The sequence below is a fragment of the Aphidius gifuensis genome, linkage group LG1 (genome assembly GCF_014905175.1).
Source record: "Aphidius gifuensis isolate YNYX2018 linkage group LG1, ASM1490517v1, whole genome shotgun sequence".
Taxonomy (NCBI): domain Eukaryota; kingdom Metazoa; phylum Arthropoda; class Insecta; order Hymenoptera; family Braconidae; genus Aphidius; species Aphidius gifuensis.
The window spans coordinates 12,672,032-12,694,119 of NC_057788.1; the positions used below are offsets into that span (position 1 = coordinate 12,672,032).

Sequence of the window (22,088 nt, forward strand, 5' to 3'; positions counted from 1 at the left end):
AGATTTTTATCAGTCATAAAATAAATTTAAATTTTATTATGAAAAAATTATAATTAAATTTTATTATGAAAAAATTATAATTAAATTTTATTTATATTTTATCAGATCATAAATTAAATATAGAATATATTTACATTTAAACATTTACTGATTTACATATATTTTATCAATATTTATTGATAAAAATTTTTTTTTTTAATTAATAATAAAAAATAGTTACAAAACTTCTGCTTGTAAATATTTGAGAAATATTAATTTAATTTAAATTAAAAAACAGCAGCAAATTAAAACAATAATGTCTATTGTTTGTCGTAAAAATATTTATTTTATTTTTTTTTTTGTTAGGCTAGAAAAATTGTTGGTCACTTCAAACATTCTTCGCGAGCAAGAAACATTTTACTTCAAAAACAACGCTCATCAGGTGTTGAAAAGCCACTTATGGTGATTCAAATGGTGGATACTCGTTGGAATACAGAGTATATGATGCTCAGTCGTCTTGTTCGTCTCAAAAAGTATGTAAGAGAAGCTGTATATGATTTGGACTTTCATCCTGCATTCACTCGAGATGAATTTGACATTTTAAAAAAAATTGTGTTAATTTTAAAACCATTTTATGACGCAACCATGATGGCATATGGAATAAAATATCCAACTCTTTCTATGGTCATTCCATTAATAGAGACGATTAAATTGAAACTTAAAACAGAGAGAAAACAATATTCCACTGATTCAATGCTTTATGAGCTAAGTAACAATTTAATCGACTCACTTAATACCAGATTTTCAGAGATTCATGACGATAAGTGCCAAAAATCAACATTTCTTGACCCAAGGTACAAGACTTATTTTTTTGAATCTCTTCAAATCAATGATATAAAAAATAGCTTGTTGGATGAAATCCTTGAGTCAAGAAATGCTTCGATTCAAGGTAGTCAAGGCAGTAGACTAAGTAACCATCAATTGAGTCAGCACTCAAATCAATCATCAACTCAACAGTCTACCGAAGGTAATTGGTGGATATTTTAAATTAATTTTTTTTTTTTTGTTTTTTTTTTAAATAAATAACTGAGTTCAAGCTCAGAGTGGAAAAATGTGTATAAAATCTCAAGCTTAAGCTCAGATATTTATTCAAGAGGAAAAAAAACTATTGTATAAATATATCAATAAGTGAATCAATAAATAACAATTACAGGTAATGCTGCAAGTGGGTTTTGGGATATTTTAACCCAGTCTGAAGGTATTCAGCGATCATTATCAGCAGTTGAAAAATCATTTGTTGAAAACGAATTATCAGGATATCTGAGTGAGATAAAAATTCCTCCAAATGAATGTTCACTCACTTGGTGGAGAAAAAATACTCCAAGATATCCCCATTTGGCAAATATAGCCAGGCAATATCTTAGCATTCCCTGTACATCTACTGAAAGTGAGAGAGTATTTTCATCGGCTGGTGAAATAGTTGAGGATCGTCGTTGTTCGTTGCTTCCAGACAATGTCGAGCAATTGACATTTTTAGCAAAAAATGTTTAAAAATGATCATGTATTTGTAAATAAATTTAAATATTAGTATTTATATTTTATTTCATATTCTAAAATAAAAGATATTATATATATATTATATAAAATAATATAATATAAATATAATATAATATGAATATATATATATGTGGCATTCTTAGCCAAGTCACGGGGTTTGCGGCCTGACCCTCTGCGATTTTGCTTATTTTTTGATATGTTGTAGATTTTGGCCTGAAAAAAAACCCGTATTTTTTTTTTTTTTTTTTTCTTCGATTTTTGGGGGCGCCACCATCAAATTTCATGATATCTCGAAAAGCCCCTTTTTTGATATAAATATATATATATATATGTACATATGTAAATATATATGTATATATATAAATATATATTGGCGCGATGACACGTTTTACAAATTTCAAAAAACACTGCATACACTGCATACATATAAATATTTATATTCATATACTTTATTTATTGTATCATTTATTTTTATCTGACATTACTTACTTGATTTTCCCATTTGTAATTCAATTGAACACGTTTTGCATGTTCCTTGACGTTTATTATTTTCAATAGAATAATTAAAATAATTCCAAACTACACTTTTTTTTTTGTTTCATCAATATTATCATCCCTATCGTCACCCGAGTGTATAGCGTCTTGACTCATTATGTTTATTGTAAAATAGTTAATTTGAAAAACAATTTATTATTAATTTTGTTTTGGTATTTTGGTGTAATTTACAATGAAGGTGTTTGTTGGACAACAATCGTTGACATACTGAGAAAAATTGAGAAAAATTTAAAGTTAATATGGCGGCTTAAAATTCTAACATGCGCATGCGCAATAATAAATATATAAAATTAAAAAATTGCGGGAATAATTTGAATAATTAACAATCATTATATATATAGACCTTATTTGTATTTACATTAATAACTAATGTTATTATTTTTAATTTATAGAAACATTTTAAAAAATAGCCGAATAGTCGAATTATTCGTCACTATTTGACTATTTGAACAAGGTCGAATAGTCGAATAGTGTCGAATAATTCGTCACTTCGAATAAGAACGAATAGGCGAATAGTCGAATTATTCGTCACTATTCGACTATTCGAAAATTCGAATAATTCGATTCGTATTCGATACGAATTATTCGAATTTTCGAATATTCGCACACCCCTAATAAATTCTCATATTATAATCCAAAAATTTGTTAGAAAATTTGTTACAAGTTGTTAAGCCAAAGAAACTCATTGAATGATTTCTTTCGGTTCTTTTTATTTTATGAATTCAGTTCGATATATTATATAAACAATCGCAAATTATGAAAAAACTAATTGTTAAAAAAATTTCGAGTATGGCTCTGGTTGTAGATTTTGTGACGGAGAGTCTATTGAGACTAAGAAAAAATCCCTTAGTTCATTTTTAAAAAAGTAATGTCCGGTCGTTAAAAATGTGGTGGTTTATTTTATTTATAATTTTTTATTGTCTAATTTTATAATTAATTATCGTTGCAGATAATTGTTGTGGAGGAATAACAGATTAAGTAATTTTGGGAACAATGGATCAAGAGGCATGGTAGTGCCTCACGTCAAATATGAGAAAAAAAAAAGTGGGGGAAACGAGATTAACTACCGTGCCTATATATTATCGGCATAGAGCAAACCCTAACCCTCCTATTCCTTGGGAATTTATTTTAAAATATGATTGATTAGCTAAAAATATTTCGTCCTCTGATCATCCTATTGAATGAATATCAAGCTTTTTAATAAAAAAAAAAACAGATTTTTTAGATGTATACTTTTTTTTAAAACTTCAAATTCAATTTCAGGGTTTTTCTTGATATTTCCTTTAAAACTCAGGGCACTCCGGCAAACATTAATAACCAAAATTAAATCAAAGCAATATGGCTCCCAAGTCGAGAGCAATTCGATAACATTATAAAATAAAATTGAGCAAGAATAGTAAAATGGTGTGAAAGAACCTTTATATCAGTACAGTATTCAATTTCGCATCGATGGTGCACGTGCCATATGTTGTTGGGATTATTACAGGAAATGTATTAAAGGAAAAATTACTAAATATAAAGAAAAAATCGCTGAATATAAAGAAAATTCCGATAACTATCATAAAATATCAGGGAAATATCAGTAATTATCAAGGAAAACTCACTGGATATAAAGAAAAATACGATAAATATAGAAATTATTAGTAAATATGAAAGAAAAATCACTGAATATAAAGAAAAATACGATATATATGGTAAAATATCAGTAAATATAAAGGAAAATGTAGAAAAAACATATGTCAATATCAAAGAAAGATCAGTAAATATAAAAAAAATGACGATAAATATAAGAACATATCAATTAAGTTCGCCCCCCCCCCCTCCAACCATAGTAAATCCTTCGAAAGTCTCTTAATTAATCTAAACACGATAAAATAGGAAAATATCGGGGAAACATCAGTAAAAATAAAGGAAAATATAGCAAAATATCATGAAAAAATCACTTAATATAACGAAAAATATGATAAATATAGAAAAATATGAAAGAAAAAAACCACTAAATATATAAAAAAAAATATGATTTCAATTATGTTACCCCCTCTCAATAAGCGAATGGAAATCTAAGAGAAATTATCAAATAAATTACAAAAAAAAAATAAAAATGAAATGACAAGTTTAAAAAAAAACAGAAGAAAATAATACACTATATGTAACCTAAGATATAATAATGTGGAGAATAATCAGAATCCATTTCAGTCAAATTAAAAACAACATATAATAACTAAAAATTAATGACATAAAAATAAAAACAAAATTAATGCAACAACATCATATCATCGATAGAAAAGAAAAAAAAAACCTCTATCATTTTTAACCAATTTCAGAACAGATACAACGAAATTTTTGAAATCATAAGCCAATAAAATCAAAATGGGTAAAAGAAAACAAGAAGGGAACAATCCAAAAATGAAGAAAAAAAAATAAAACTGAGTGATAAAAACACAACAAAAAATACATCGATGAATAAGAAAATTAAAGAAATAACAGATTTAAAATTAAACACAATATGGTAAGTCAAAAATTCGAAATGAATATAATTTACGTAAAAATATCAATACAGTGATACAATTCGAGCACGAGTTATAAATAAAAGTGAAATAAAGGAATGAAAAAACGCACGCGGAACTGGTAAAAAATTTACGATGGATATATTTGATGAGAGTGACAAAATAAGATGTATTTTTTTTTTTCGGAGAAGCTGCTAATGAAGATCATGGATTGATTGAGGTACCGTTATCAATAAAATGTATAAAACGAAAAGGAAAATTATTAACATATGATAAATTAATAAATATTCAAGTAGAGCAAAATATATATGATAGGAATAAAAGTTAATAAACAAAGATAAACAAAAGATAATAAACAGAGGCTAATATAAAATTCTAAGACGATGAGAAATATAATAAAGATTAATTTCGAATTGAAAAAATACAAGAAATCATCTACCAAATAATTCATGTGCAGGTAAAATTATTTTAGCAAAAAAAAAAAAAATTTTCAATGCTGATAATGTGATTATATAGATATCACCGCAGTGATAATAGCAATAAATGAAGTAGAATTTATATATGCAATGACAGGACGGTTTTTAAAAAAAAAAACAATAACATTAGCAGACGACTGTGATTATGAAGTAAAATAAAATTTGAATAAAAAAAATTTAATAAACCAAGTAAAGATACTAAACTTACTAAAGAAAATATGGAAGGAACAAACAAAATGATGAATAATTTTTAGTTGCAACAGTAATCATTGTAACAATAGAAAATAAAATAAATTTGTAATCACGAATTCAAATAAAGAAATAAAAATTCCCCCCGCAGGGCAGGCACAGTAGCTTCAGCAACTGTTTCATCATTTTTTTGTTATTTCATAGTTGAATTTTAATTTTTTAACTTGTCACGTAATAATATATAGATTAGTTTGCCGCTATTCGTGAGCCAAAAAAAAATTTTTTCTGAGAGAAGAATAAATTTTTTTTTACGTGTCTTGTTTTTTCTTTTTTAAAAGTTCCATATAAAAAGTTTTTTTTTCAAATATTATAATAAAGTATTATGTATAACATTATTAAATGATGAAATGTCATTACATATGTTCTCCACAGAAATATTATGTATACGTTCATGTCTATTTTCGTTTAGAATCCCACAGAAAAATAATTAATAGATATTCGGTCCGGATTGGTTCGGATAATCAAGGCTCTACTGTATCACATCGATGGCGCGAATTTAATAATGATACTTTTAGCTATGTTTCCAAGTCACATGTTGTTACTGTTCATTTTTCTTTTCATTGAGTTTAATGAGTTTTTTTTTTTAGATTATATGTAAAAGGAAATATTTTTAAATATCTGAATCAGCTGCCAGAAGCATCTGTCTACAGAGCAAAAAAGCAAACATATTTTTAAATACTATTTTTGACTTGTTCATCTGTTTGTGATGGTTGATGCACAACTGTTTCGTAAGTTTGAGTAATAAATACTAATAATAATAAAATGTCAGATAAAGTGAATAATATTTAAAACAATAATGCCCAAGACATTATCAACGAATTTCTCGATGGTATAATTGATCTATCACATGTTAATTTTGATGACAATGAAAGATGGTTGCTGTCAATGAGTGACAGAATATCAAGTGTCGAAGACCTTCAATCTTGGTTAAGAAAAGATTTATCGGTAAGTTCACTTAATGATATATCAAATGATATACAACGAAAACAATTGATCTAAAAACTTTTAAGAGACCGAAAAAAATGGAAGAATGAGTTTGGAATTAATCTCGGAAATAACATCACCAACAAGTAATAATGTTTGAAAATTAAATTATCAACAGAAATCATCAATAAAAATAAATAATGAAATAGTATATTTCGTTACAAGTGCCCACTCAGAGAGTGTGCTCTCAACGAATTTGGAGGGGCAAGCACGAGCCTTGGCGAGTGTTTCCCCTCCAAATGAGTTGTGAGCGGGCTCTCTGATTGGGCACATATAACGAACCATATTTTATATTACTAGGGACAGTGGTAATAATGTGTGAATTTCCAAAAAGCGCACTACCCCTCTAACGCTTTGGAAATTCACACATTATTCCCACTGCCCTTGTAACATAAATGATAATAGAAATCAAAACGACAAAGAACACGCATCAGCAATGTTGAGACCATCAGTGTCAGGCACGTTATGAATATCATTGTCATTATCAAATGGTCAAGAAAGTTTTGATGCATTTTTAAATATGTCACAATCAAATGGTATCAATTTTTTTATCAACTGAACGTCTGATTTTAAGGATGCAACAATTATGAAAACATCAAGATACATCAACACCAGATATTGATAAAATTAATGAAAACGAAAATAACAATAATAAATTTATTAACAATGGATTGAAATATTCACAATGTAACGATGACATTGGTGATCGTTTAGCAATGGCTGTTTCATAAATTTGAACTGAATCAATGATGCAAATAAGTATGTTTAGTGATGTTTCTGGAAGTAATCCATCTTCTAAAGATTAGTTGGATAATTTGAATGGTGAAATTGACGATAGTTTCTACAGGAATACTCTTACTAATACAAATAATACTTTTACGTCTAAATCGTTAAATGTATTAGGCAAAAAAAAATAATAATGCTTTTGATGAATCATTAAATGTTTTTAATGGTAAAAATTTAAGACTTTAACTTCATTTAAAAAAATAAATCATGCCACATTCACTGAACTAGTTGATGTTTTCTCAACAAAATATATCAAAAAAGTATAAGTGGTTGGACGCCGTACGATGCGCATCGTCTCTCGTACATACTCCAACAAATTTACAATTATTGAGTTTAAAAATCAAATTAATTGCTAATTTATATATTGTTAGTACGGATACACCAGCTAAACATAATATTGAATAATATAAAGTGTTATTTTTAATAATTAATAGTCTCTTTATATATCTAATGAAGAGTCGGTTGGTAACATAACCTTTCAGCCGCCATTGACTCAGTGAAAATTTTACATATAATTTTATCAACATAATTAATTGCTTGTATACTACTTAAATTTTAAAGTGATTAACAATTTGTTTAATTAAGACGAATAAACATTTATAAAATGTCAGTATAATTTAATTAACTGTAAAATCATTAAAGACATAATAGCCAAGAATAAGCGTGGCTTCTGTGTTAATTTAATTTTGGTGGAACATCAATTTAATTAAAGTGTGCTAATATAAAACAATTTGTTTAATTATTGAACACTTTTGTTGTTTCGTAATTTGTGGTGTATATCATCTTGGTGTATGTCAGGCTTATAATTATTGCTGCATTGTATAGACATCATCTTCTAGACCTGGTGATTTGGGCGTGGTCGTGTGAACATTCTGCCTTATCTTAATAAACTGCAGTTAGTTCTTAATCTTACCACCACCAGCACTTTTTATTCTGCACTACATTACCTACCAAGGTTTTAAATTTTCACACCAGTTAATAAGTTAATAAAATGTATACATACATAATGTCAATAGTGAGATCTCCAACAAGACGTAGTATATCTCTGGACAATGGTGATGTATTTAGTGCTAGTAATTTCATGTTAATCAACTCACAACAATCAACCTCCAATAGTACTATGTCACAATCATCTGGCTCAACTATATCTGTGGCTGATAGACGTCATCCTGGTCGTCCACGTAAAAACTCAGCATCTACTTTAACTACTGGTACACAAATGGCTAATGATATTACACTTGATCAGATCAAAAATCTTCTTGATCAACAAACAGTATCAATTGATGCATCAATTAAGTAATATTATCAGTTGATGCTAAATTAAGTAATATTATTGATACATTTAAATCATTTACGGTTAATGTAAACAAAAAATTTGCAACAATTGATGCTGAACTAAGTCAGGTTAACAACAACATACAAACACTTAATACCACAATTGGAAACAACACAACACAAATCAATTTAAATACAGCAACTATAGCTGATAATAAATCGAGTATCACTCGAATGAGTGATGATATAACTAACAGCAAATTGATACTGGAACGTATGCCAAACGTCATTATCTTTGGCATACCTGAATACCCAGATAATAATTTCAATATTACTCAACGTGTTGTAAGTGACCGAGGTAAGGTAGATTAACTTATACAGTTTGTTTTTGATTCTCAACAGAGTGATTGGTGCTGTTAAAGTGACATCGTCACGAATTCATCCTCATTCTGGCACACTATCAAAGCCCAGAATGATGAAGGTGAAATTTAACAGTATTTTCTATAAAGATGTCTTTGTGCAGAGATTCATGGATCTGAAGAAAAACAAATCACTGACAGGCTGGATGGCTACAGTGGTTATTTCACAGGACTTTACACCTGCACAACTGGCGCAAAGACGTCAATTAAAAACACAACTGGCTCAAGATGGAATTACAAATCCAAGAATCAGGTTCATCAACGGTGTCTTCAAAATTCTGAACAACACACATCCAACAACGTAATATTACCTAATAATAAAACTTTATTTAGTAATAATAAATCATTGTCATTGTCTAAAACAAATATTGCATATTCTTAATCACCTATATGTTCTCCTTCATCTGATTTCTCTTTATCTTTCAGTTCTAATTCTACTGATACTATGGCTCACTCTGATCTAGGTTTCACTATTATTTATCCAAATACTAGGAGCATCAAGAATAAATCTGAGGATACGTTTGTTAATTCACTTATATCTGATCCTGACATTATTCTCATTACTGAATCTTGGCTGGATCACAGTATATCATCTTATCACTACTTCGATAGCCAACATTTTGTTGTTTTTAAAGCTGATGGAGACACTAATTATAAATCAAAAGGTGGTGGGGTACTCTGTGCGTTAAAATTAAATAAATTCAACAATCTCCATATACTTAATATACCTGAGGAGATCATTAATATTATTGAGATTAATATACTAGGAATTTACTTTGATTATCTTGGTTCACCATACAGAATAATTGTAGTTTACATTCCCCCAGATATTGTCAATAGTAAGAGCAAAGTATTCTCTAAGTTTATAAAACTACTGCAAGAATATTTAAGTAAATACAAGAACAATCTAATTATAGCTGGTGATTTTAACCTGCCTGATTATGAAACAGCATTACCATCATCAAATATTATGGTCTATTCTACCATATCCATGTTCATTAATGCACTTAATCTACAACAACTCAATTCTGTTACTAATACTCATGGTAAATTTCTTGACCTCATTTTAGTATATGGCACCATATGTATTGTTTCTCTGGGTTCTGCTTTGGTCAAACAAGATGACTACCATCCTCCTCTTCACCTGTACATTGCTCATTCTACCTCCATGTATACTACCCCTAAGCCATCACTTGCTTTGGCATCAAAGTACAATATTAAAAATTTAGATTTGGATAAATTTAAGACTGGATTAAGAGGTATAAATTGGAGCAATCACCTCAACCTTGACTGTACTACAACTACAGTTGATGATCTTTGTAAATACTTTTATGATACCTTGTTTAAATTAATTGATAGTAATTACGATCCCCCTAAATATCATCATAGGACCTCTAAGTATCCAAATTGGTACTCAACTGAGCTGATTGCTCTTATTAAAGGTAAACAAAAGTATTTAAAAAATAAAAAATCTAATGATTCATCAGCAATTAATTCTAGAGTCAAATTAATTACGTTAGCTATAAAACAAGTAACTAGAAGAGATCTCGAATCTCATAATAATAAAATTGAGAGTAACATTAGTAATAATCCGAAGATGTTTTGGAATTATATTAGTAGTAAAAAGCAACAATATAATACATTGAACTGTCTTCTGATTAACAATATTATTAATTATAATCTTCAGGATATATCTGATGCATTTGCTGTACATTTCTGTAGTGTGTTTAATAAGCTAGATGGTAATGCGAAATCAAGCTATGACTTGATTATGGACAGTGGATTTTTGAATGATCAGGATATTACAATTACCTCTGAGGACGTTGCTCGTGCTATCCTACTTGTTAAAAACAATAATACCAGTGGTTATGATAACCTGCCTGGTTCGTTGATAAGGATTTGTCCAGATGCACTGATTGAACCTTTGAGAATTATATTTAATATGGCTATATCTACAGGCTTTTATCCTACCTGTTGGTAACACTTAGTGGTTAAACCACTGCTTAAAGCAGGTGATCCATTGATAGTATCAAATTATAGACAAATATCTCTTCTTCCTGTTTGTTCTAAACTCTTTGAAAAATTAATCGACAAGGTTATTATGTCCTACTTCTCTCCTTACTTGTCTAGCCAACATGGATTCACACCCATGCGTAGCACCTGTTCTAACCTTGTGGAATTTAGTCAATATGTAACGTCTCATCTTAACAAGAACATTCAGGTGGATGTGATATATACAGACATGACAAAGGCCTTCGACAGGATTAACTGGTTAACTATAGTTACTAAATTAATTGCAATTAATTTGCCTCTCTCGTTAATAAACCTTATCTGGTCATACCTTGTCGATCGCTGTTGCTATGTCTGTGTAAACGGTACTTTATCATCACCTTATACACCAACTTCTGGTGTACCTTAAGGGTCTAACTTAGGCCCATTATTATTCAATATTTACATTAATGATTTGTCTAACAGACTGTCCTGCTACACATTACTATATGCTGATGATGTCAAACTGTACCTGCCTATTACATCACTAAATGATTGCCAATATTTACAAAAAAATTTAAATATTTTTGTAAACTGGTGTGAATCCAATGACTTGCAAGTTAATATTGGGAAACGCCCTGTGGGCGTGGCCGATCGCTGTAAGCAGTCGGCAAAAAAAGAAACTAATGACTTCCAGTCAAGTATATCAAAGTATACCTCATTAGCATAGAATATTATTGTTTATTAAAAAAATGTTATTAAATATTGAGTATATACTGTCATGGGCACAAACAACGAATTCCTCGCGAAATTTCCTTGAAGGAAATCGTATTATATATGCGAAACATATTACGAGTATTGGTGTAAAAGTTGATTCAAGTCATGAGTATTATGTGTTTGGCACTTGTATACAAACATCTCATCCAAAGGATCCATGTCATGATATTGAAGGTCGATTTAAAAAAATTAATGGTGAAATATTATTAGTATCATGTTTATGCAAAGCTGGTCAAGGAGAAAAATGCAAACATATCCTTGGCTTCCTTATTTACTGTTCTTTGTAAGTATTCTTGTTATAAATATGTATTTTGTTTATACGAATTATAGGTTAGAGTGACAGGTTCATAACAACAATTTATTTTACAGGAATGACATGGAAAATTTTAAAAAACTCTCGTGCACTGATTTGACATGTCAATGGAAGCAAGTGCTAAAGGATACAAATAAAGATACTGATAAAAATCGATATGAGCCAATTGAACTCGGGAAACATTCCTGTTTAATTCGACCTCCAAAAAAGTTCAAACTTGATGACTCAGATCTCTATTTCACCCGGAATTACTGTTGCACCCAGGAACTGAACAATAATGAGGTCTTGTTTTTTTTTTTTATTATCAATTATGGGGAAAATTTTGTACCAGACATTTTAAACAATTTGTAAAAATATTATTTGTTTATTGATTTAGCATGTATACTGTGTATACCACATACGAATGACTGAAAGAAATAGTTTCCAAGAAATTTACCACCAGACGTCGTGGTGAATTGTGCGTTTCCCAATAGCCAAATGTAATTCTATGTCATTTTCTAAATCCCCTCATCCTCTTATATTCAACTACAATCTACATGGGACTCACTTAATTCGCACTAAATTGAAAACAGATCTTGGGGTTGTGTTTGATGATAGGTTCTTATTTAACTCTCAGGTTGAACAGGTGGTTAAATCAGCGATGTCATCTCTTGGCCTGGTTTTTCGTTTGTCCAGATCATTCAAAAATCCCTCTACACTAAAAGCACTTTATAATGCATTTGTAAAATCAGAACTTAATTACTGTACAGCAGTATATGCACTAAGAACCAAAAAGCAACTTCACTTGATGAACAAAGTTCAACGTAAATTTATAAAGTACTTGCTGTACCGTACACAGGCATTGGTTTTAGACAGAGGATGTGATGATGACACACTAATTCAGCTAGCTGATATGACTAACATCTCGGTACATCGTGATACATTAACAATAATCTTTTTCATTAAATTGCTAACTGGAGCAGTACACTAGGAACTAAACTAAGAAATGTATCACCATTCTACTCTGCAGCTGGACAATGTGTGTCATCAACTATTACTCCCTTACAAAATATGATCAATCTCACCAATAAGGTGTGCCGTAATACCTCATTGTTTAGCAGAATCATGTCATGCGAGCATATTACACCTAGCTTCATACTTGACTGTGTTTAACTGTCTAGATAGTCTCATGATAGTATTTTGATTTGACTTTGAATTGGTAAGTTGATTAAATTGTTATTCATTCTTAACTTAAATTATCATATTTTTGTATTATCATCACAAAATGAATTGATTATGCTCTATTATGATTATTATGACTAACATTTATATTTAATATTTCTTTAAGAAATAGACTTTAAGAAATTGTAATATTATTATGTATCTTCGTATTAAATTGCTTACTGCAATTTTATCCTGGTCCCAATAATAGCCTCCAGCCGCTGGGATATTGAAATTGAATAAATAAATGGATAAATAAATAAAAATCGTTGATACATGTTTATTAAATAATATGTCAATAGAAAATAATGAGACATTCACGGAATTATTAGATAGTTTGTCAAAAAAAAATAATAATAATAATGAAACACTTACATCAAGTGAATTAAAAAGTCTATTATCAACACCATCAGTTAGAAAATCATTAATTGCTAATGCTACATATGATACTGATTTGTCCCATCATAAAAGCTATGCATTGTAACAACAGATCAAGACTCATTATTATTTAGAAGAAAATCAAAACATTAATGACAGTACTCATTTACAACTATCTCTAAACTCAACATTCAACAGTCCTAAAAATCAAGATGATGATGATTGTATTATTAAAAATACGACATTTAGATTTTTCAGATGTTACATCAATAAATCGTTGACATTTGGTCTACATTTTATTAGAAAATTGAAAAAATTATTAATTGACAATTAAAAAAATAATTTAAACTTAAAAATTAAAATTAATCAATATAATTAATATATATTTAAATGGAAAAAAACTAAAGAAAAGCAACATGTGACTTTGTGCATTCGACTTACTAGCACCATTACTGGTGATAATATGCACTGGGTTGCTCCGATCGCTCCATTCCGCGAGCTTCAACAGCTGCCTATGCTAAAAGCTATCACACAATGTGACGTCACACCCTCTTTATGATAAACCCCCTCATTTCATGTACAGTTTGTTGGTCAGCCTTGCCTCATTTTTTTTTAATTATTGTCATATTTAGTTGTCTAATTATTAACTTTGTAGTACTTTTTCTTGTTAAGGACCATGACTCGAAGTCAGGCCTCATAATTTTGATATTTGTGTTCTTTTAATTAGTATTTAATAATTTTGATAAAACTCTAACTATGTGTTTACCATTATATTTAATACCTAAATTGTTTAATTAATAAATATTCTTGTTAATTGTGTGCCATAATTATTGTTTTACATTTTCAGTGACTAATTTTTACCATTCTTTACTCGGCCCTCTCTCCACGAACCAGCATACAGAACGACCCCGGGCTAACCCCTCAACTTGATTTTAAGATTTACATTTTCAGGTCCAGATCGACATCAATGGATAATTTGGATTAATTGGATTGTTTGGATTGTCGGGATTACCGTGATGTTTGTGATTATTTGGTTATTTGGTTATTTGGTTAGTTTTACGTGACGTTTTCGGTAAGTTTCAGCGTCGTAGAATAAAATTTACCGTCCCCCTTTTTGTCGGGAAAATTCATTGATCCGTGATCCTGACTAAAATCTAAAAACTGAATGAGAAGGTTACATGTCACGTTAGAAGCTTTACAAAAAGTGTGATATCATAACAAAAAAAAAAACCTTTTTTTTTCAAAAAGAAGCGTCAAGTATTCGAAATCGTTTAGCTATTTTATTGTTTTAATACAAAAAGATGTGGTACCAAAAAAAAAGTACAGTCAAGAATAGAATTCAATATATTTTTAATGCATATAATTAAGTCTTAACTGTTGACAAAATTTTAAACCTGACCCCACCTTTTTTTCTCAATTTGAATATCATTTATATATTATATATATTGAACTATATTCCATATTCTTCTCACATTCCGTATCAACAGAAAATGAATTGGAACACCATTGCCATCAAAATTTTCCGGTAAACTTCCAATGAAAATTGAGATTTCTTTCAAATCAGATCGCATTGAGATTTAACTTGGTAAAAAGTATGGCCAGTAAAACCTCTATATATTATTATTATCAATAAATATATTATTATTTTATAAATATTATTCTAACAATTACTTCAAATTTAATAGCATTGAAGGATATTTCTAGCATAGAAGGACGTCGGAGTTAACTTGATGAAACTTAGAAAAAATAAGAAGCCCTGTGGTCTAGCGGTCAAGGCGTTTGCCCGGAAAGCAAAAGACCCGGGTTCGATTCCCGGCGGGGGGAACTTCGTTATTTTTTCTAAGTTTCTGTTTTTTTTTCAAAAAATGAATTGACGCATAGAAGGACGTCGGAGTTAACTTGATGAAACTTAGAAAAAATAAAAAGCCTTGTGGTCTAGTGGTCAAGGCGTTTGCCCGGAAAGCAAAAGACCCGGGTTCGATTCCCGGCGGGGGAACTTCGTTATTTTTTCTGAGTTTCTGGTTTTTTTTTCAACTAGTTGATTGATAAATAACTTTTATTACACTTTGATCTGAAATGCCGACTGGGGATTTTTGGAGGTATTTCAGATCGCATCGAGATTTAACTTGGTAAAAAGTACAGATAATGGAAGCTGATACACTATGTATCAATAATATTTGTATAAATGATGCATTAATTATTTCAATAATTATCACATATTCTATCAGTAAAATACCAAAAAAACCACTACAAAAATCACCAAAAATTACAAACTTTATTTAACATATAATTATTTCCATATTAGAACACTCATTGATATTATTATTTTAAGAACAACGTCGATTTATTTCCACAATAGTTTAGCAAACTTAATTTTGAATAAATTTTTTTCGATGATACTGTTACTATCGCAACCATAGCATCAATTATGTATGACTAAAATAATTAAACCGATATTTCACTTTTATTATAAAATTATCATCGTCATCAACATCAATAATTGCTGTTACTTCTGACGTTGATTATTATAAATAACGATATAAAATCATTTTATTACCCCAAATATATAATGAATTTGAAAATTACAATAATCAAAACTATTTCTTCTTATTTTATAAGATTTAAATAACTTACAAATTCTCGATAAGTCTGTAATTCATTCCGATAAATAAAAATCTAAAAGGAAAGTAGTAACTAAGGAAGAGATGTAGTCTTCAAAATAATGTCAAAGTTTATATAGTTTCTTTAGTTACTGCTTTTACTTTGTATGTAGTATAATAATTTACAGGCTTAGAAGTGTAACAGAAAATTTCGATTTTTATTCATAATGAACTGGTTATTGATTTGAAGGTTCTATAAGAATGAAATTATCATTATTTTTCTTTATGACATGTTGATTTTTCGAAAAAAATTCATTACCGTGTAATATACGTAATATTGGAAGTTTTTATTTGATGTAATTTCTAACCTTCACTCTTCAGCATTTTTCATATTGAATTCACAAGCTTTGTAATTATGCTAATCAGAATAAGTAGTATTTTAGATTACAGAGACGTTAAAAAACCGGCGTGCACCATCTGTCTGTAAGTTCCGATCGTCGAAATCATAAAAATTTAAGAGGCAACAACAAAATTACAAGTAAAAAAACATACGAGAATTCGAAATATAAGTAACTTTATTAGTAACGTGTCTTTAGTTAAAAATTAAACTTGTTATTTTATTATTATGTTGATAATTGACCTGCACATAAGCTTTATATAATAATATGTAATACTTTTCTATGTTCAATATATTCATTTATATATTTGCGATATACAGGTTCTAAAGATATACATTGACTGAAAATACATACACCGTAAACGTAGTACGCAACGCATGAAGTTAAGGATAAGGATATATAAGGGTTTGAAAATTCATTGGGTGCGTTCGATTGGGATTCGAAGGAAAATAGATGACGTAAAACAGGGAAGCGGTCTCCGTTTTGTTTTGTCGCCTGTCGCAGTTCATCATAGAAGTTTGCGGGCTCAAATAAAATAATAATAACTAAAATATGAATTAAAATAAAATAAAATAGAAAAATATTTTAATTTCGAAATTTTTTGATTTACCAAATACTTGATTGTTTAAACAAAATATTGTTTAGAATATTATAAATAAAAATATCATAATAATTATAGTAATTTGATAAACATATTGACAACAAATAATTTTTTTTTTTTGTATATATAATCAAATTATAAATAAATAAATGAATAAATAAATTACTTGATAATAAATGATCTATATAACAAAATGAATCGACAGCATATCATAAGTTTTTTTTAGAACAATTATTTTAAAAATTATTAATTTTTGAATTTTTTAGATAATTATTTTTTTGATTTTCTCTCCGAGTTTTAGTGAATGTCGGGGAAAAAAAAGGGTTGAGTCGCAAAAAATCACTTGACATTAAATAATTTAAATGACAAAACGAATCGACAGTTTATTAAAACTTTTCTTTAAAGCATTATTTTTGAAGTTATTAATTTTTTAAATAATGATTTTTTTTTCCAAGTTCAAAAAATTGTAGCTAAAAAAGAGGGGTTTATTGCAAAAATAAACGTAGATCCAATTTATTTTTTTTCGTACGACAGATATTGCTAAAGTCAATAGAAATTGCTAATAAATTTATTTGGTTACATCCTTTCCCTAGCTATTTTCGTTATAATTATCTAATTAAAAAGCTATTGGCAAATGTATTCAAAAAAAGTATGTTGCCGAAAAAATAAATTCGCAGTCTAGATTAATTTTACAGCATTGTTTTCTATATTTAAAGAAAGCCACTGTGTGTGTCCAAATGAGAGTTTAAAATCATCAACTAGATATGTCAAGTTATTGGCAAATGTTTCTGAGAAATGTATGTAGTTTAATAAATTAGTTCGTAGACTAGATTATTCTTACAGCCATTTGACACAATAATTTTATTTTCATGAAGAAAATAATGTTGTAAATTTAGTCTGGACTTTGAATTAATTTATTTGGCTACATTCTTTCCTTAGAAACATTTGCCGATATTCTTAAAATTGATTATGGCAAAAATAGCTAAAGAAAGGATGTAACCAAAAAAATTTATCAGCAACCTCTATTGACTTTAGCAATATTTGCCAATTATTAAAATAATTCGATCTATGTTGAAAACAAATTATAATAGGCTCATTTTTGCGACTCAACCTTTTTTTCCCTACAATGACGCGAACTCGAAAAAAAAATTAAAAAAATAGTTAATTAAAAAATACAATAATAAACAACTTAAAAAAATGTTTAAAAGAAAATTTATGATATGTTGTCGATTCTTTTGTTTATATAGATCATTTATTGTCAAGATATTTTATTTATTTTTCAATTTATTTATTTGAACAAAAAAAAAAAAAAAAAATTTATATCGTCAATATTTTTATCAAATTACTATAATTATTATGAATTTTTTATTAAAAATATTCTAAACAATATATTGTTTGAACAAGAAAATATTTGGTAAATTAAAAAAATTCAAAATTAAAATATTCCTCTATTTTATTTTGTTTTAATTTATATTTTAGTTATTATTATTTCATTTGAGCTCGCAAACTTGTACGACGAACTGCACGAACGACAGAACAAAACTAAGACCGCGTCCCTCTTTCACGTCATCTATTTCCACTGAATCCCAATCGAACGCACCCCATTGCCATGAACCCTTCATCCTACCCACTATTCAAAATAGAAAAATTTTTCATTTTTTTTCCCCTCTCTAAAAATTCTTTTGCCATTTTTACTTTATACCAATCGATTTCTCACCATCTTATCTATACCTATGAATTTTTTTTCCAAAGTTCTCTTACAAGTAAGCAAACTCAACGAACTTTCGACTGGACTACAAGTTGTATAGTTGTATATGTTTGTATATGATTGTATACAAACCGTTTTTCCCGGTGAATGGAATTGTAATAAAGAATATTTACCTGTGAATCGATTTATTTTGTCAATTCTCTTTGTTGAAATTCCAACGGAAATTCGTGATTCTTTTATCGCCTTTATTGTAATTCTTATGCTTGGTCGTAACACGACTGGTAATTCAAATCTGCGTATTTTTTCAGTTATTACGAACTCTATATCTTGATATTCTATCTGTGACTTTTTTTGACAATTTCTTGAACTAAAAATTGCATATGGACAATTATCAAATGGTAACCCTGACCATGTTTGTTTTCCACAGTGCCAACACAATTCATATATCGTATCTTGTTGTATCATTTGGCGTCGCATGAGAATAAATAATAAATAGTAGGAAGCCTACTTTCTTAACCAGTGTCAGGAACTTGGTGAAAGATCAAACAATGGCTACACTGGAGGTGCATGGTAAAATAAAGAAATGGTACGTCCAACGAAAAAATCCAATGAAAAATAGAAAATAAAAAAAGCAGCTACAGCGAGATTCTAGTATTTGGCAGCAGAGGAGGTGGGCTAACAAGAACGCCGCCTGGAATGAGTGTAAGCATGAGCGACACTATACAGGAAACGGCAAACGAAAAAAATCAGAAAAGTAAAGATGAAGAAGAAACCGGATTTAACAGTGAAGATAAAAAAAAGATAAAGAAGAGACAGAAAGTACTGGAAATGAAATTAAATGAACTGAGTCGACTGAAGAGGATAAATAAGAAAATGAAGATGTAAACAATGATAATGAGGGAGATTTGGAGGATGAGATAAGATTGAGGAATAAATTTTTAACATGCCTGGAGGTAGGAATGAACAATACGATAAGAAGCATTATGGAAGGGGTACTAGAGCAAGTGAAAATAGCTGTAGAGAGGGAAATGAGAGAAATGGAGATAAGAATTATGGAATAATTGGAAATAACTGAAAAAAAATAACGAAACAACAAGAGAAGCAGTGCAAAATATGAAGAGAATTGAAGAGGACTCAAAGAGGGGCCATGCTGATATGACTAGAGTAGTGACAGTAGATACCATGGAAATGATGGCGGAAACAATGGCGACAATGTCAGACACGTTAATAAAAAAAAAAGAAAAAAAAATGATGGTAACAAAAATGAGAGCGAAGAAGGAAGATAGAAAGAAGAAGTGCAAAAAATGAAAACGGGGATGAAAAGATAGACATAAATCAAATACATAATAAGTTGAAGGAAATAAATGAATCAATATCGAAAGAGAAAAATGAGAAAAAAGGGAAAGAAGAGGGTGATAACAAGATAATGCATGAAGTTAAGAAAACAGATGAGAATGGAAAAACCTAGGATGAAGAAGAAAACAACGGTGAGAATAAAAAACAGGAAAAAAATGGAAAGAAAGAGGAAAAAAAAGGATGAAGAAAAAAGAAATAAATAACGAGCGTAAGGAAAGACGGACAATGAAAGAAAAGCAAGCCAAATAAATTAAAGGAGGAAGAATGGAGGAGTGAAATGAAAGAGAGCGAAAAAAAAGGTACAATGTGATTTTAAAGGGTGACATAATAAATAAATGGCAGAAGAATAATAATATTGTAACTGTTTACGCAAGAGACCGCTATATTGGTATAGCAGCACCTGCCGGTCAACTTTATTTTTGACGTCACGCCAACGCTTGGATACACCACGCGCAGGCGCGACTTTGCTTGCTGGATTCGTGCATTCTCGGATGGATCCGAGAATACTCGGTTACTTATCTGACTATCTACGCCAACTGTTATTTTATTTGTTAATTAAAACACCTTGTGTTTTATCATTTATTCCTTTTTACAATCCACTTCCTCGCGTCAATAGTAACGAGATTTGGCAGATCTCGCGCTCCCGAAAATAATTAGAGGTCTGGTCTGAGGGGTTTTATCGACTAAGACGCTAAATAATACCACCGGTTTGTGAGTGGCCTCGGTGGTGATAAGCATCCTTCTTAGTTATCTCATTTACTTTCCGGAAATCTACACAAAATCGCCAACTATCTTTTCCTTTTGGCACCATAACTACTGGGCTTGCCCATTCGCTTTGAGATGGAACAATGATTCCCGTAGCCAACATCTTGTCAACTTCCGCTTTCATAGCACTACACATCGCCGGATTGGCCCGATGAGGTTTTTGGCGTATCGGTGAGTGTCCACCAACGTCAATGTGGTGCATGGTAAGCGGAGTGACAGGAAATGGGGAATCTGGTGGTGGTGCTTCCAGGAGCTTACTCGATAAAAATTCATTTAATTTTAAGTCTTGATCCGGTTCAAGAGTTTTAAGCCCATGACAATGGAGAGCTTTTGACGCGTTGGGAGCTGGTGTGAACAAATGTTTGACCTCAGGATGGTCCTGGTAAAACCAAGATCTGTCCCCAAAGTCAATCACCATTCCAGACGTCTGGAGGAAATCGATTCCTAAGATAAAGTCTTCCGACAAAGATGGCAGTACCAAAACTTCCATCTTCGTGGCTTTATCTGCTACCACTAAAACTACTTGTACCGAATATAATATGGTTTCTACCTGTCCACTTGCTGTAACGACACGTCTCGGAGGTATGGCTTGCTGCTCAAGTCCTGATTGTTCCAGTAACTGAGTCGTAGCTGGACCAACGTACGTTCTGTTTGCCCCTGAATCTACAAGGGCTCGTACAACAAGTGAACCAATAATTGAATCAAGGTGGAATGCTGTAGTCTTCTTGTCTTGTGTGACTTCTACTATCGATTCCGGTTTTGGAACGAATTCCGTAGCTAGAGGAGAAAGTGAAGTTGACAGTATTTCTTCCGGAGTTAAATCTCTATGATTTGACACAGAACTCTGGGATACTTTACTGGTCACTTTTGCCGGGGTTAATTCTACCAATTGAGGCTCAGGCACCGGCTCTATGAGACTCAACTGTCGTTTCCCTGGTTACAAAATGGACAAGAAGATACTGTTACGTCAGGTCTTTTACAACGATAACAAAATCGACGACACGTTCACTTTCTGGCCATGGTGGATTGGTCCGTTGAAACAAACCACGCATGCCTGAAATATAGCTTCTAACAGATTCATTAGAACCTTGTGTTCGTTTATCAATTTCTTCTCGAAGAGCACGTTGATAATCTGGGTCTGCAAAACTATCTCGAAAAGCTTCACGAGTAGCTTCCCAGTCGGGCAGGTCTTCGAGATGAGTCATGAACCAAGTCA

At 30.2% G+C, this 22,088-nt stretch overlaps 1 protein-coding gene and 2 non-coding genes across 3 annotated transcripts; all 3 read left to right on the top strand.

Moving 5' to 3' along the window:
* Positions 1 to 624: 624 nt before the first annotated feature.
* Positions 625 to 1,530, top strand: LOC122852982 (zinc finger BED domain-containing protein 6-like). Its single transcript, XM_044153188.1, has 3 exons — positions 625 to 833; positions 885 to 1,006; positions 1,193 to 1,530. The coding sequence occupies exons 1-3, from the start codon at positions 625 to 627 to the stop codon at positions 1,528 to 1,530; spliced, it is 669 nt and encodes a 222-aa protein (XP_044009123.1).
* Positions 1,531 to 15,196: 13,666 nt separating this feature from the next.
* Trnas-gga lies at positions 15,197 to 15,268 on the top strand. Its single transcript has one exon. It is a non-coding gene; the product is annotated as a tRNA-Ser (tRNA).
* Positions 15,269 to 15,369: 101 nt separating this feature from the next.
* Positions 15,370 to 15,442, top strand: Trnas-gga. Its single transcript has one exon. It is a non-coding gene; the product is annotated as a tRNA-Ser (tRNA).
* Positions 15,443 to 22,088: the final 6,646 nt, after the last annotated feature.

Bases quoted from the DNA above. Each gene is read 5' to 3' on its own strand.
- LOC122852982 (XM_044153188.1), top strand. From the start codon at position 625: ATGATGGCATATGGAATAAAATATCCAACTCTTTCTATGGTCATTCCA. The intron at 834-884 runs GTACAAGACTTA...TATAAAAAATAG, and splicing joins TCAACATTTCTTGACCCAAG to CTTGTTGGATGAAATCCTTG. The intron at 1,007-1,192 runs GTAATTGGTGGA...TAACAATTACAG, and splicing joins AACTCAACAGTCTACCGAAG to GTAATGCTGCAAGTGGGTTT.